We start from the raw sequence: 17,176 nt of genomic DNA, 5'->3' as shown, positions 1-17,176 counted from the left end.
AATATTGGCAGAGCCACATTTATTGCTTTAGATAAGCAACAACACTTTTGGGATAATATTAAAGCAAGATTTGAAAGGTAAATATATTGTTTTTTATAATATACACTGTTGAAAGTAATATAAAATTTGATTTTCATATTGATTTGATTTTAACTCTAAAAATATAATCATGGTCTTGAATTAGGAATCATTTTATACCAGTTTCTTATTTTTCAGTCCTGAAAACCTACCACGTTTGTTTGATCTAATACGCGTAAATGATACTAGAATATTACCAGCATTTTATTATGTGACAAGAAACACATTGGTTGCTTCTAACTTGGATCAAGCAACGCGGGTGGCTTATGGCAGGAACCGCCACCGAGTTGTTACAGTTAAGGGCGAATTGATTGAATTAGCAGGTTTGATTTTTGTATTTAAAATTAAGTTAAATTTCATTACTAAACAAATAATTTATTACTTTTAGGCACTATGTCTGGGGGAGGGAACAAATTTCGACGTGGTATTATGTCTAATCAAATGCTGAAGAAATCACAATTATATAATACTTCTAAATATAATTTGAACGATATTCAGCGTGAATGTGAAAGACTTGAAGAAATCAAGAGGGATATCACTCGAAGAAAAGATAATGCTGCTGATCAGATAAATGCATTGAATCAAACATTATCAAGAGATAGAATGAAACTTAATGATATTAAGAAAGTTATTAAGGTAATGCAGTTATTTTTAATGTTATTTGTATTATTTGACATGCATTCTACTAATATTGTTCTTTCAATTTTAGCCTATATTGGAAGAATGTCAACAGTTAAAGAAGAAATTAAAAATTCAGAAACAATAGAAGTACCAGATGAAGTTTCTTCACTTCAAATAATTGTTGCTGAAAAAAAGAGAGTACTAGATGAACAGCAAGACGTTGTTAATAAGGTTTACTTTATTCTATTTATACACATATAAATACATAAGTATATTATGTATATATATATATATATATATATATATAATAATAATACTGACTATAGCTACCGCTTTTGTCTCAAATCAATTTTATAAATGTGCTTTTTATTTATATATTAAAAAAAATAATACTTTTCAGTTTTATATTTAAATTGCCGAAAAGTATTGTATATTTTTGTTTATATAAAGTATATAAAATATTTTGATTAAAAAGTAAATTATTAGACAAGTACAACATAAAGGCTTAACTTCTGATGGAAATGTAATAAAGATAAAAAATTATTAATTTTCTATTGTAATGTACTTCGAACAATTTCAGATTGAAGAAGAATTAAATGAAGTTTTAGAAAAAATTAACTCTTCGGTGATTGGCTCGATCAAATTTGAACAAACAAAATTAATAATTTGAAAAAAGAAATATCAAAATTTCAAAATCAAATTATGACACTAAAAGTTGCTACTACTAACAATGAAAAGTAAGTTTTATTTAATCATGTACCATAAATCTTGACTTTTCTAGGTTTGCTTTCCTTTATTGCATGCTTTCCTCTCATCATGTAAGTTTATATGGGATTTCAGGTCGAAATTATTTGTGGTCCTCTCCAAATTTTTAATAATTTTATAAGAATTATACATCTTATAATTCCTTCTTTGAGTGGGTAACACTTTCAGATTTTGAACCTAAAAGTAGCCTTACTGATTGCTTTTTATAGCTTTCGTCATTCAATGTTTTTGACTTCTTCAATCTTTTATCTAAACACATTATTGTTTCCTCCAATCATTTTGTACAACTTTTCTATATGCGACGTACTTATAATAGAAAATCAAAAATCTGTTTTATAGATTTATTTAGTACATAATATATATTTTAAATTTCAGAAAAGTGGCAATGACCAAAAAACAAATCAGCTCTATGGAACTTGATATTGAAAAGTGTCAAAACCAGATTTTAAAACTGCAAGACGAAAAGAAAAAGATCGAAGAAAATGCTCAAGTTGTAATGAGGGAGAAGGAAGAACATGAGGCTAGTAGCAAGATTTATTTATATTTTTTTCAATATTTCAATGCCATACTTCTACTCCAATACTCTTTTTTATTTTCTCAGTTCCTGTTTATAAATAGCAATTTTATAAAATTGCTTTTGAATCTGAACATTTTGATAGTTGTATTCTGAGGTATTGTATTTAAGTTTTCTTTCAGATATAGGCAATATGAACAAACCATTGAAAATAAGTTTTCTAGTACTCCTTTACAGCTTTAATACCATTTTATTATGCTATACAATCTCGAATCCTGTGCATTCCTGCTAGGCTTCTGCACATCATAAGTTAGGACGTGCTTTTGTTTATTGCTTATTTTTCGTATGAAATAAGCAGTAATTTATTTTCTAATGTTAGTCCTAATTTAAGTAACCCTTTTTATTTTAAATTTACTGCATTTATTTTAATGACACTCATGATTGGAGGCTAAGGTTTTACGTATACAGTTTGATAATGCATGTTATAGGTTTCACATACAACCCTGCTTTCTGGTATTATTTTGGTTCTTTTCAAATTCTTCTTACTAATGTTACAGAAAATTCATTCCAGCTTTTTTTTAGCGATATGGTTGATATAACTGATGTAGTTAATTTTGTTCCTATTAGCTATCTGAAGTTGCTTCAGTGAAAAGATTCACTTCAGAAGAATGGTGTATATATCTGATAACCGGTTCTAAGGATTTAAATACCAATTTTCTTTAATAAGGAAATATTCACATATTATCTTAGAAACACAAACTACAGTATATATTAAACTAATTTGGTATTTTATTTATACTGTCAAATAACTCAATTTCTGAATGAACCTTAACAAGAATTATATTTCATGGTATGGTTATCCTAACAAAATAAATATAAATATTTCTTGAACTATAGTTTTTTATTACAAAATAATTTCCCCAAGTATCCAAAAAGGGCAGAAATAGAACTTGAACTAATGGCTTTAAAATACAAAATCTTGTGGCCATTGACAGTGACGGTCTTATTTATCGATTGAAGATAAATGTTGAATAAATTTACTTTTTAATATGATCATAACACTACCATATGGCTTAATTCACTGGTACATGAGCAAATTAATTATCAATAAATTAATTAGGATTTGACATAATTCAGAAAATGACAAAATAATCAAACTAGAATCAGAATAGAGGGGCGCGATGAAATGGAAAAAATTTTAAATTCACCGAAATAGTAATAAAAGCAAATAACAAAATTACTCAATATAAAGTGACTTGGCATCTACTAGAGGTAGTAAATTTAGTGTTACAAATTTACAAAAAAGAGTTTATATTAATTTATAATCTCTTTTTTAATTATATTATTAATAAATGTGTTAAGGCGTGTTGTTAAACATAGACGTACATATTATTTTCCATTATTTCAATAACACTATTTTTTCAGGTTAAATTAAATGAAATTAAAGAAACATATCGTGTCACAAAGACAAAACTAAAATCTATAAATAAGGCGCGTACTGCGTTGAATTCAGAACTGTTGGAACTTGAAAATCAATTTACTGAAATTCGACAAAAGTTGAATAATTATTCCAAGGAAATTGATTTGTACAATTCAGAGGTTTGTTATTTATTTTATATAGCGGATATATAAATGCAATTCATATTTGTATATATTATATATATATACAATTTATATTTTTATTTTTTTGATTATTTTTTCTTATATTTTAGAAAAATCAATTGAAATTAAATGAGTCATCATTGACTAATTTAGTTGATGAATGTTTTAAAACATTAACTGCCGAAGAGCTAGCTGATATTCATGTTAATGAGGTGGAAAAACAAATTCATGATGCTGAAACTAAAATAAAAGAAAACAAACTTGAGCCAAATATTACTGCAATTAATGTATGTATAATATTAATTATAATATGTATATATGCATGTATATATATATATATATATATATATATACCAAGAGAAAAGCACTTAAATATTTGTATAAATGTTTTTTGTTAATTTGTATGTAACATTGAAAACCTATCAGAAAATTAAGATGAAACATCAAAAATAAATAATAATGGCAATAATATGTATTTAACAATTGATAATTGATCAATTGTTAATTGATTAACTTGAATAATTAGTAAAGCACAAGATTTAATCAAGCCAAATATTTAGACACATAGAGATAATAAGAAGATTTAGTTATCGTTTGATTTAAATTAACATATACTTAATAAGATATTTAGTACAAAGATTATCTGTTCTAGATTTTCAATGAGAGCATTGCAAGAGATGAGGATGCGCAAAAAGCTGTATCTCTTGTAACTAGTGAGCTGGAAAGAATAAAAGAACTTTTAAATACTCTGGAAGAGAGAAGAATGGATGAATTTATGACAGGTTTTGGCATTATTGCAATGAAATGTCGAGAGTTTTATAGAATGCTTTCACTGGATGGAGATGCAGATCTTGATCTTGTTGATAGTTATAATCCATTTACCAAGGGAGTTACACTCAAGTAAGTATTTAATTTTTATAACAAACTTCAAATATAAAATACACGAAGAAATTATACTAATTTAGATTGGATATATGTTTATTTTATAGGGAAATATAAACTTTTTTTTATTTAAAATTAATAAAACCCATTTTCTTAGTATGTAAACCTAATTTAATTACTGAGCAAAAAAAAATCATCTAATTGTCTGAGATTTAATATTATTTTAAATATTCCACTTTAGAAAATTATAAATTTATCCAATAGAATTTCCAAGTTAAATACACTGTATTCTTTATACTTTTGCGGTACTTATAAATATTTATTAAGTTTATTATAATTTCATTATTTGCCTTTGAAAATCTTTATATTAATAGATCGAATTTCTAATTTTTTGTTTATATGGTTAATTTTACATGAAAATATCAAACTACTGCTATTTAGTATTTATTTTATGAGTTACTTAAGAATGTTAACTGTATGTTGTAATTTCATGTATATTGCTGATTTAAAATGCTCTAACTTTTAAATTTTGGAACTAAAGTCGAAAGATTCAATCAAACGTTTCGTTTTCAGTGCTCTACTATATGTGTTTATATTCAATACTTACTTGATTCATCATCTATGATTCAAATAGTTGCAATTCTCTCTAAAGATACTAATATAATAAATAAATTTAAATGAAGTATGAAAGTATTTTAGGGTTATTCGTTCAAGTATTACGTAAGCAGATTTATTACAATCATTTACCGCCCCCTTTGTCAGCAAAAGTAAGCAAATTTCTTACCAAAAATAAGCAAAATAAGCAAATCAATAACCCCCCCGCCCCCCTATAGTGCTTACGTAATACTTGAACGGACCCTTATGATTAAATTTATTTGGCATCAAAATATTTTTTTAGTTCTAGCTTTAATATTACTATATAATTATAAATGTATATAGCCGATTGGCGTGTGTATATATATATATATATATATATATATATAGATATATATATATATATATATATATATATATATATATATATATATATATAATATATATATTGTTGGACACCGCGTTGATGAACAGAAAAGGGGTGTTGGCGCCGCTATATGCAAATCGGTGTTGTTGCTCTGGACCTTCCGACTTTCCTGAAAACTCACTTGCTGAAAATACTTGAAATTGATAAATGAAAAGACTATTTCAAAAACTTCACTTTATTTCACTTTAAGTACAAGGAACTCGGAGGTATTGGAAGAGAAGTGTTTGCCCGGCGACCGACAGATTAAGACTGATTTATTTCATAATTATTAAAACTAAAATCCTTTGAAACGTAGTGGGGATTTGTCTCGAATGTTCTATACAACGAAAAGGACAAAGTAATGAATTTAGCTGATTAAACAAAATGTTATTCATGCGAACTTGGTGAGAATTGTTAACTAGGCGGAATGTCGATAATAGGATCTTGCTGAGAATTGTCGATGTAGATTTATGATTTCGTGAGAGAATGTGTAATGTCAGCTACTACGCAGTAGTCTGAGAAAAGTTAATATGAACCGTTAATATCAGCTAAAGCTCAGGGGTTCTAAGATTTCAGTCTGGACTTGTTAGGAATCTAATATTATGACAGTGGTTAGCAACTTATAATATCAGGGGTGTACAACAATATATATATATATATATATATATATATATAATATATATAAATATGAAATATGAACAAACAGCACTTTTTTTGCACTAGTTTATTAAATAATATTAATTTTACAATTGTTTCTTTTGCTTACAAGCAGAACAAGTTGGAACAGTTAACACACTATGCTACATTCATATTTTAGATTATAATTATAATACACATGATGAGACAAACCTAATCTCGCAACGTTTGTAAAATTAATTTTATTTAATAAATTGGTGCAAACAAGAGCGCTGTTTATTCATATTTATAAATTGATATCTAACCACTCAGATATATATATATATATATATATATATATATATATATATATATATATCAAATAATTTTGATTGTTGTGTTTTATTGGCCATGATTTTTCAATTATATTTTATATTTGCAAATGTTGGTTGAATAACAAAAAATGCAGAAACATCAATATTTTCAGAAGATATAACATTTGCATTTCTTCAAATGCAAATTGCTCAAAAACTTTTTTTATTTACCCCTTAACTTAAAATGACAAGCAGGAATTGTCATTTAATATTACGGGCGATATTCGGGTCAGAAGCATTACGGGCACGGCCCGCTATCGTGAACGCAACTATTACAAAATATTTATTCATACGAAACTATAAAACACAAAATTATTTTTATTTTTGTGATAAACCGTACACTATGAGGGAAAATAGTCACAAACGCCGGGTCTGCTTCAACAACTTTGGGCCGATATTTTCGAATCTAAATCGTAAGTTAAGGGGTTAACTCGTTTTCAAAAATTAGTTTTTTTTAACATTTAAATACTTTAAAATTAAAATGGATATGCATAACGGTTTTTTATCTACTACCGCTGCTTAGGTCATTTTAACTTACCGAACAAAAAATTCCAAAATTTTGATAAACGTGAATAATAAATATATTTTTCCTGCAGTATTCGCCCCCTAAGAAATCATGGCGGAGTATAATGCAGCTTTCAGGCGGAGAGAAGACTCTTTCTTCGTTAGCTTTTGTATTCGCTATTCACCATTTTCGGCCATCACCGATGTATCTTATGGACGAAATAGATGCGGCTTTAGATACTCGAAATGTGACTATTGTGGGCAATTTAATACAAGTAAGAAGTGAATTTAACAATACAATTTTACATTATTAATTGTTTATCATTAATTTATTAATGTGACTTGGCTGAACTATAAATGTTTATTTGCAACTTGAACATAAAAATATTACCCTCTCATACTACACCTACTTTTTAATAAGGCACATTTATTTAGGCGCAGATGTATTCTTATTATATGATGTAGCATGAACCCAAAATTATGTAATGAAAAAGAAAAAGAAAAGTGGTAAACAAAAATAAAACTAGTTTGTGTTAGTATTTTGCCTTGAGGCAAGATACATGAACTTCCCAATATGTGTAAATAAACAATAAATCAATCTATAAAATATTAATTAATTCATGAGTAATTTAAAGTATTCCGAGTGGATTTATTACACATAATTGAAAACGAACGAACATGTTAACTCGGAGTATTCTCTAAAAGCAAATTTTCACAAATCAATAATTTTTATAATTGAACCAGATTTCGTAGGACTTTGATGGTTTAGTATGTGCATTGAGACCATGTACCCTAGCGTTATACCAAGTAAGTAAATCGTCTAATTTTAATTTTAGCAAACGTCAAAAAAACTACTCATTTTCTCAAACTTTGATGAATTTTTAAAATTAAACGACTTGTCGTAAGGTAAGTAAGTAACTTATTTCAGTAAGTTCTATAAGACCATGATATATATATCGCCAAACAAAGTTCCATAAAAATCGGCTTAATATTTCAGTAAGTTCTATAAGACCATGATATATATATCGCCAAACAAAGTTCCATAAAAATCGGCTTAAATTTTTTTTTCAACAGTTAATTATAAGAAAGCGGCTCGGTAGATTTTCACCTAAAACTAATCAGTATTATTCCTAACTAATATCTTTCGAACATCGATCAACATTTAACACTTTTTCATAGAAACGGCTCGGCATATCGTCGCACAAAACTGACAAACTATAGTCCTCATTGAGATACATCAAATGGCTTTTGAATTTTTGAAAACGGTCCAGCCGTTTTTGAGAAAACGTCCATTTACGGCAAAAAATCTGGTCACACACACGCACACACACACACATACATACATGCTTTTTCTAAATTTGGTCTCATTCGATTCAGAATGGCTTGAAACGTCGAGAAAACATAAAATTAGCGAATCGGATTTTTTGATGAAAATATAAACTTCTCCTTCGGGGAAGTTAATACTACAATAATATTGAAAATAATAATGATTATATTTATTATTATTATCATAGAATATAATTTATAATATAAATAATATAAACACATAATAATAAAAATATCATTAAATGGATAATAAAAATTATAATTAATAATAAAAACAGTAAAAAAATATAAATAAAAGAATGAAATTGGTTAATATAATTATGATGTTTCTAAACTGAGATAGAATCACTACAGAAAGTTATACTTCTGCTCCAAGCAATTGAGATTCAGATTTTTTAAAATTACAGTGTTAAAAGTTTCAAGCAACTTTATATGTTGTTGTTCAAGTTGTTTTTAATGTAATCGTTTCTTAAATGAGTAAATAAATCAAAGAAATTTTCAAGGTAATTTAATCTTTTTTAATTATATTTGTTTTATGTGTTATCAAATATCGATGAATCATTTTTTTATAAAATGTAATACTTACAGCACCTTTCGGATCATACACAGTTCATAGTAATATCATTACGTGAATCAATGTTTAGACTATGTAATCGCTTGGTAGGAATCTACAAAGTGGAGGATTGCACTGGCTTTATGGTGATAAACAACATTAACAATACTCAACCAAATTCAAATGAGCATCCTCCTTCAAATAATCGTAAATTGTAAGTATTAGCTAAAATCTTTTATTCTAAGATCTTTAAAGCTAAAATCTTTAGTCCTTAGTAAAAGAGGCTTGATTTTGATATCATTGTATTACCATAGTTGAAATTAAGATAGTACTCTATATCTATTCATTATATGTTTTGATTTAAATGTAGTCATATAATCTATGTTAGATATGAAGAAATATAAATCAATCCTAAAATGTGTATAATTACTTTATTATATAAAGACACAATTAACATGTATTAAAATTGATATTGTAATTAATTTTTATCCTTTTCAGATTAAATTTTCAATACACCCGTGAAGACTCTAATCTAGTTGAAGTAATAATGAAAAACCAAATATTTATTGAAAATCCAATCATCATGCCTATTTGTGATGAAAGTACTTCTAATATTGATAATGATATTTCATCATCTTCATCATCTTCACCACCCCCAAGTAAGAAAACAAAGATACAATAATATTATTCTTATTCGAAATATATATTTAAAATAGATTGTTAGTTCCACTAATTTATATTTTTATTACTTAAATGAAATATTAAAGTATATATATATTATAGTATCTTGTTTTTATTTTGAATGTAATGACTGGTGGTAGGATGCGATTGGATTGTTTGATATGGTCCTGTGCTAGAGGGCAGAGAACAGGATATATGTATCTAAAGCATCTTAAGCGATACATATAATTTTTTACCCAACATTCAGTTTAAAAACTTTTTTTGTCGTAACACATCGTGGTCAGTGTCATCTCGTTCTTGGCCAGCTTGATGGGATAGTATTATTTCTATTTTCTTAGATTTTATGCGATACTTTAACGGTAAGTTTTTTTTTATTATTAAATTCGTAAATTGTTTTTTTTTTTTTTTCATAATTATTTTTTTTTAAATATTTATCTAATTATTTTTATATGCATTTTGTATAGTGCCTCTGCCGGTAAGTTTCATTTTTATTATTATTGCCGACTTTGTAAAGCTAATGCATAGCCGCTTTAAAAGTCAAGTGAATTTAAAAGTGTATTTGTTTTTAAGAGGCGCCAAGTGCATTTAATTTAACTTTATACGCAGAACCGGGATTCGATCCGAGTGCATTTGGGTTTGGGAGTCGTGCGCTTAACCACTTGGCCACATTACGGATATTTAAAGGTAATTTTATTTGTTATTAATATTATTTTATAGGTAACTGCTAAGCTATGAATTGTATAGCTAAACAGAGTTCTGATAAAATACATTTTTTGAGAAGTTGGCAATTTCGTGATTATCTCAAGTACGTTCACACAGTAAAGAAAGGCTTGAGATATTAATTAATTAATTGAACGTATTTTCAACTTTAGTTATATTTATTGGAAATGACAACATATTATTTCGAAATAATGGAGTATGAATTTACTTGAAATTTTTTCAGTCTTCTGTAAATACTTATTCTCATTAGTATAAACTTGGCTCTTCCCCAAATTTAGATTTTTATAAAAACTGAAATTTTATAAAAAATTTAGCTATTTATAAAAAATTGAGAATATCAAAAAAATTAAGAAATTCATTTTTTAGTTATATTGAAAATTGCGACATTCTAGATTAATAATCTTTTCTTTTTTCGGATTATTTGGAGAGCTGAAATCAGAGGGTATGGTTACGTGCCTAATTTTTGATACTTTCCATTTTGTCACCCGATAGAATTTAAACTTTTTGACTGTTTTTAATTTTAATTTTTTCCAGTATTCATAAAATATTACTTAATTGAAAAAAAAAGTAAATTATTATTAACTTAAAAATCGAAAATGAAAATTTTTATATATCTTTACGTTTCAAAACCTTCTGAACATTTTGGCATACCTTAGAAACAATGGATGTATGTGTGTGTGTGTGTGTATGTATGTATGTATGTATGTATGTATGTGCGGATACAAATTTTCGTCGAAGATTTCGGGAACACGAATCAACCGATTTGAATAATTCAAACAACATTCGATATGTATTGATAAGGACACGTGCTGATTAGTTTTTGGCGAAGGCAGGTCTAGACGCTCCGAAGATACGGGGCAAAAAGTGCCGAAAACGGTAACTCAGTTTTTAAGAGAACGGAGCGTCCGATTTGAATAATTCAAAAAACATTTTACTGGTATTGACAAGATGAAAAATTGATCAAATTTTCATGAAGGCAGGTCTAGCGGTTTCGGAGATCTAATAAAAAAGTAAAAAAAATGCCATTCGGCGGTTAAAAATGATCATTAGACATATGCACATCAAATTTCAGATATTTTATAGAGATTTTAACAATACGTATATTTTTTTTACATTTCTGTGAGTTCCGTACCAATGCTTATGCGTTAGACGGCGGCGCGGCACTTGCGCGCTTTGACATTTTGTCTCTATTTTTTTGTCTTATATAATAATTTTTGGTACGGGAAGTTCCAGCAATTTGCATTAAGGCACGATGCCTTAATTGCCTTAAGACAGAATTCCACTTACAGCTAGTTTTCCTTTTTTATTGCTTTTAAAAAAATCGCATAAAATACATAACTTTAGACTACAATACTCTCTTAAATATTTTCCATAAATTACAGTTGGGCATAATTCTGAATTGTTGAATATATTTTGAACACAGCTCCGATTTTTTCATATTTTTTGACATTGTAAATCAGAATAATTTTAGAAGGAGGAAATACTTTTTTTCACAGTTTTAACAAAATGCGTGTTTTCATTAAAAAAATGTGTATTTATTTTTGTGTTAAGTAGAATTATTATAAGAACAGTTGTTTTTGATAATTCAATATTTACATCATAAATGGGTAAAAAAATATATAAGCTTTTGTAAGTAATGTTTTTTTTTTCTTTTAAATCATAAGTGTCGTTTCAAATATCAAAATTAATCGTATTTCATCTAGATAAAGAGTTTGATGGATCCTAGCTGTTTGTCAGCTTTAGAAAATTTAAAAAATCACGATTTTTAAAAAAAGTTATTCTCGATTATTTACAAAAAACACTTTCTTTTGAACCATTTGATTGTTTAAAAAAATCCATCAAATTGTACGATACAAATTACTATAATCTATTTCATAATAATTAATAATTTGGGAAAAAAATTTTGGGGAAAACCATGGACTATGATTTTTTGTGAAAAAACTTTGGGGAAAAAATTTTTGGGGAAAATTTTTTTTGGAAAAAGTCTATATGTATAAATATTTTTGAATATTTCATAAAAATAAAACGGCAATAACTTTGTTAAAAAAATCCGTGGATAGATAAATATAATCAACAACTAATTGGACAAAGTCTTTTTGATGAAAAGGACGAAATTATCCTGTTTGATGAGCTTTCAGGGCGTGTACCACTGCAAAACAACAAAGTCTTTGGTTGTAACATCGTAATTTTAGCAAAAAAATGGATTTGTTTTTACAATTTTCGTAATGTTTTGACTGATTCCAAAAGATTTTAGGACGCTGATTTTAAAAATGATATTCGTTATTGAATAAATCCACATACACTCCGCGAAAAATGAAAATCTTTTGTTGCAAAATCGATTTTTTTTAAAAAAGTTTTTTTTGCGATTTTCAAAATGTTTTGATTGGATTTGATTTTGAATCGCTGAATTCGAAAATATAATCCATTTTTAGATAAATCCACATACATCCCCCGAAAAATCGAAATCTTTGGTTGCAAAATCAAAACTTTACTAATGAAATGAAAATTTTTTTACGCAATTTTCGAAATGTTTTGACCGATTCTGATAGTTTTCCAGGTGCTGATTCCGAATATAAAATCGGTTTTTGGAAAAAAAAAAAATCCTTCCACCCCTACGACCAACTTGAAGTTTGAAAAATTGACAACTTTGAAGCTGATTTGAACCATGAAGCTGATGATAAATTTGTAATTTTGTTTGGTATAAAGATTGTACCTTAGTCTACACAATTCATTCAAAATTATCAATTTCATTCATTAAGGGTCTTAAAATTGCATTTGAAAGTCACGATTTTGGCCCATTTTGGCTACCCCTGAAAAACCGGTTTTGTATGGGAAAAATAGTAAAAGATGTAAAATTTTTAAATTACACCAAAGTAGGTTTGGTTTACTGCTAACCAGGCATATATATATATATATATATATATATAAATATAAATATAAGGTTGTCAAATATCTCCCTTCCGCCTTTTTGTATTATAAACCAAGAGCAAAAAAGCGGAAGGGAGATATTTGACAACCTAATATATTATGTCGATTTTTGTAATACTGACACTCAATAAATTTAATTATTTATCTATATGTCTTATTTATTTACAGAGTTAGAAAAATTAGTGAATTTAAATATATTTTTCAGATAAATGGAGTTCGTATCTTTACGACCTCGGCCATTTGCTCACTCAAAATAGCAGATTTTTAGGAAACTTATATGTTTCCAATAGAAAAGTTTTTTGTACAGCCAGTTGGCCGAGATCGTTAAGTTACCACTAAGGTTGCTCGATGTTTCTCGGTTCAAATCCCGAAGAGGCTTCAAAAATCAAATCTCTAGTTTTTCATAATTATCAAATAATAGTTCAAAATATCAAGTTCAGGTGGCGCATTTCGACCTTGACACTTAGAATATTTCTGAAAAACAAAAAACTCAAGGTTCGCACTCGACTGTAAGAGAGAGATATAAAGAGAGAGATGACGAAGGTAGAGGAAGAATGGGGAAAAGAGAAGGGTGGAGGCAGGTGATGAATAAGAGAGATGGGTATGATATATATACTTTATTAAAATTCAATATTAATACATGATAAGAATATAAAAATAACTGTTATCATCAATATATCAAATAGCCGAGTGGTTAAGGTGACCGCATACTAGGTGACATCACTCTGGAGGCACAAGGTGAGATGGGTCGAATCCAGCTGGAGACGACGACGACCAACTCTGAAGCAGAAAAAATGGAGCAGTGCTGGTGGCTGGCTGTTGGCAGGCGCGGTGTGTCCTGAAACATACACGCGAAGTGATGGTCAACGTGAGGATCATGATGCGAGAGGTTACACACAGAGAGACACATTGCGGACGATGCATGCCGAACCCGAAGATCTTCAAAAAATACCACAACATGTGAAAAAAACAACACCAAAAAAGGAAAAAAATATGAAAAAAAAGCGAAAAAAGGGGGAAGAAGGAGGAGGAAGAGGGAGAAGGGGGAGGTGGGAAGCCTAAAAAAAACCCCCCTAAGTCCCAGATGAAAATTTCTCTTTCCTGTTCAACGTTGAAACTTTTTTATGTTTTTTAGTGTTCCCTCACACCAATTCCCAAAAATTTCACAACGAGAAAAAATTACTGGGACTTAGTTAAAATTTTTAACTTTGCCCCAATAAAATTTTCTCGTTATGAAATTTTCAATGTGGGTCTCATTCATTCGAATGTTGGCTTTGGGATAATATAGCATGCATAAATAACTCGTCTGTCTTAATCGAAAAGGTTTCACAAAATTTGGACTTAGAAAAAAAAATTATCTGAAAGGACTTAGAAAAAAAAAAAAATTCTTTGAAAGAATTATTTAATTAATCGATAAAATTAAGTGATATTAATCGAATCAAAATTGTTTATATGACTTGATAAAACATGTGAAACCTTTACAATTAATCGAGACAAAAATAAATATGGTTGACTTGAATAATATACAAATTATTGGAAAAAGCCTTAAGAGAAATTCAATAAAACTTGTAAAATGAAATAATAAAAAAAGTTCAAAAACTTGAACATTAAAAACTTCAAAACTGTTTAAAGCTGATTGTTATCCTTTAAAAATTGAATCGAATAATAAACTCGTAAATAAATTTATGTTTTGTCTAATCATTCAAGTCAACTCTTTGAAACTTCGATTGAAAGTCTTGATCAAAATTGTTTTCAGTAATAAAAGAATAAAAATCTATAATTTAGCTATGCAGAAATATAATCGAATAAATTTAAAATAAAACCTACAGAAAAAGACTTTTAAAAGCTGCATTTAATTAACAATTTGTTAAGTTGTATTGAATATTTGAAATATTTTGATCAAAACCAACAATCGTATTTTCCATAAATAAGAATGTACATGCAGACAATGTCGCTACAGGGAAAACACATGATTCTTGATACTGAAAATGTAATTTAAAAATTGTTTCCGTGGAATAATAAACAAGAGGTGTAATAGAAAAGCAACAAAGTAAATTTGTAATTTGTAATTTGTAACAAAATACCATCAATTTAGGAGTTACCTAAGGTGGGGTGCTAGGACCCCTTCAACAAATAAGTAATCGATGCATACAAAAAGCTGTATTGGTTAACTAATAATTTAGTAACAAAAATTTAATATAAATAATAATTCTGAATTCCATGCAAAATCTGCTATTCATAGAACAAAAAATTTGTGATTGACTATTTATGGAATTGTAATATAATAAATTACTTTCAATGTAATTGATACATACGAGAAGTACAAATTTTATTGTTTAATATTGATTTAGAACATGTATAAAAGGCACTTGTGTAAATAATTAAAAAAAGACTGAATCAACATGTTTTCCCCATAACAAATTATACTTTGGGATGATATAGCATGCAAAATTAACTCGTCTGTCTCAATCGAAAAGGTTATAATAATAAACTTGTACACAAAATTATGATTTGTCTAATCATTCAAGTCAACTCTTCAAAACTTTGATTGCATGTCCTGATCAAAATTGTTTTTAGTAATAAAAGAATAAAAATCTATCATTTAGCTATGCAGCAATATAATTAAATAAATTTAAAATTAATAAAATAGAATAAAGGACTTTAGAATAAAGGACTTTAAAAGCTGCATTTAATTAACAATTTGGTAAGTCGTATTTGAGTATTTGAAATAATTTGATCAAAACCAACAATCGTATTTTCCATAAATAAGAATGTACATGCAGACAATGTCGCTACAGGGAAAACACATGATTATTGATACTAGAAATGTAATTTTAAAAATTGTTTCCATAGAATGATGAACAAGAGGTGTTGTAAGAAAGAAATTTTTGTAACAAAGTAAATATTATATAAGGAGGGGTGCTAGGGCTACTCAACGAACAAGTAATCAATGCATTCAAAAAGCTGTATTGGTTAACTAATAATTTGGTAACAAAATTTGATATAAATAATAATTCTGAATTCCACACAAAATCTGCTATTCATAGAACAAAAAATTTGTGATTGACTTTGGAATTGTAATAATAAAATTACTTTCAATGTAATTGATACATACGAGAAGTACAAATTTTATTGTTTAACATTGATTTAGAACATATATAAAAGGCACTTGTATAAATAAATAAAAAAAGACTGAATCAACATGTTTTCCCATAACAAATTAAATAAGAACTTAAGTCTTTTGCACTATATCTGCCAAATTAATTAAAATCTTTTATTCGCATAATTATATTCGTTGAATAAAAAATAGATTGTATAAGGTATACTATGTAAAAATGATATTGACTCGAATATTATGATATAAACAATATTTTCAGCAGATATATGTATATAATTATATTAATAATGCACGAGCCAGAAAATATTTCACTAAAATATATACAGACTGCTTTATAAATAATATTGAATAACAAAGTAAAGTTCTCAAGGCACCTTCAAATAATTTTTATGATTCATTTAATATGAAAAACATGTATTAAATATGTGGGAATCAAGCAGGCTAGTCATTGGACAATTGGACTTGTCAGATAAATTTCATAGCATTAATTTTATAGTCAATAAAATTTATAAAATTTTGTACAAGTGGTGTTTTATACTTTCATATCCATGTGTGGGGATCAGAGGCTCGTCAGTTGGAGATAGAGGAAAACAATTGGACTTGTCTAGTTCATATCAGTAATATTTTATAATGAATAAAATTTATAATTTTTATACGATGGAGGTTTATACTTTAATATACATTACTACTCCCACAAATACATAATTAATAAAGAATATTATTGTTACAAACATAAAAAGTAGCATGTAACACAAACTCGGTCAATAATTGTAAACTCCTCTCAGAACATAATTATAAGTAATATCTTTTTATGAATTTCTATTTAAAATTATAGTTTTACCTAAATAAGATGACAAACAATATTGTGTTAAAGTAAAGATTTTCAAAATCATTT

The 17,176-nt window shown here is 27.5% G+C and overlaps 2 protein-coding genes across 2 annotated transcripts in view; both read left to right on the top strand.

Annotated features, from left to right (window-relative positions):
* The window catches only part of LOC113385773 (structural maintenance of chromosomes protein 4-like), a gene marked incomplete at its 3' end in the record, with an annotated part of 24,188 nt that extends 17,134 nt beyond the window's left edge, over positions 1-7,054 (top strand). Inside the window, exons 7-10 of the mRNA XM_026623611.1 lie at positions 3,404-3,577; positions 3,691-3,867; positions 4,233-4,480; positions 7,048-7,054. Coding sequence (XP_026479396.1) covers positions 3,404-3,577; positions 3,691-3,867; positions 4,233-4,480; positions 7,048-7,054 — 606 coding nt within the window. The remainder of the gene's footprint in view (positions 1-3,403; positions 3,578-3,690; positions 3,868-4,232; positions 4,481-7,047) is intronic.
* Positions 7,055-7,072: 18 nt separating this feature from the next.
* Positions 7,073-9,516, top strand: LOC113385772 (structural maintenance of chromosomes protein 4-like). The gene is made up of 3 exons (XM_026623610.1): positions 7,073-7,230; positions 8,870-9,048; positions 9,333-9,516. Exons 1-3 carry the CDS (start codon positions 7,081-7,083, stop codon positions 9,514-9,516), a joined length of 513 nt encoding a protein of 170 aa, XP_026479395.1. The 5' UTR covers positions 7,073-7,080.
* The last annotated feature ends 7,660 nt before the right edge of the window (positions 9,517-17,176 follow it).

Source organism: Ctenocephalides felis, unplaced genomic scaffold (assembly GCF_003426905.1).
Source record: "Ctenocephalides felis isolate EL2017-DRISC unplaced genomic scaffold, ASM342690v1 CF-g0.4_SCAFFOLD_03571, whole genome shotgun sequence".
NCBI classification, from domain to species: domain Eukaryota; kingdom Metazoa; phylum Arthropoda; class Insecta; order Siphonaptera; family Pulicidae; genus Ctenocephalides; species Ctenocephalides felis.
Note: the sequence above shows the minus strand (reverse complement) of the source record. Positions and strands in the feature narration are given on the sequence as shown.

What these genes read in the sequence shown, in the direction of transcription:
- LOC113385772 (XM_026623610.1), top strand. Translation starts at nt 7,081, where the DNA reads ATGCAGCTTTCAGGCGGAGAGAAGACTCTTTCTTCGTTAGCTTTTGTA. An exon ending in TTGTGGGCAATTTAATACAA is followed by an intron (nt 7,231 to 8,869) that starts GTAAGAAGTGAA and finishes TAATACTTACAG; the next exon opens with CACCTTTCGGATCATACACA. An exon ending in CCTTCAAATAATCGTAAATT is followed by an intron (nt 9,049 to 9,332) that starts GTAAGTATTAGC and finishes TATCCTTTTCAG; the next exon opens with ATTAAATTTTCAATACACCC.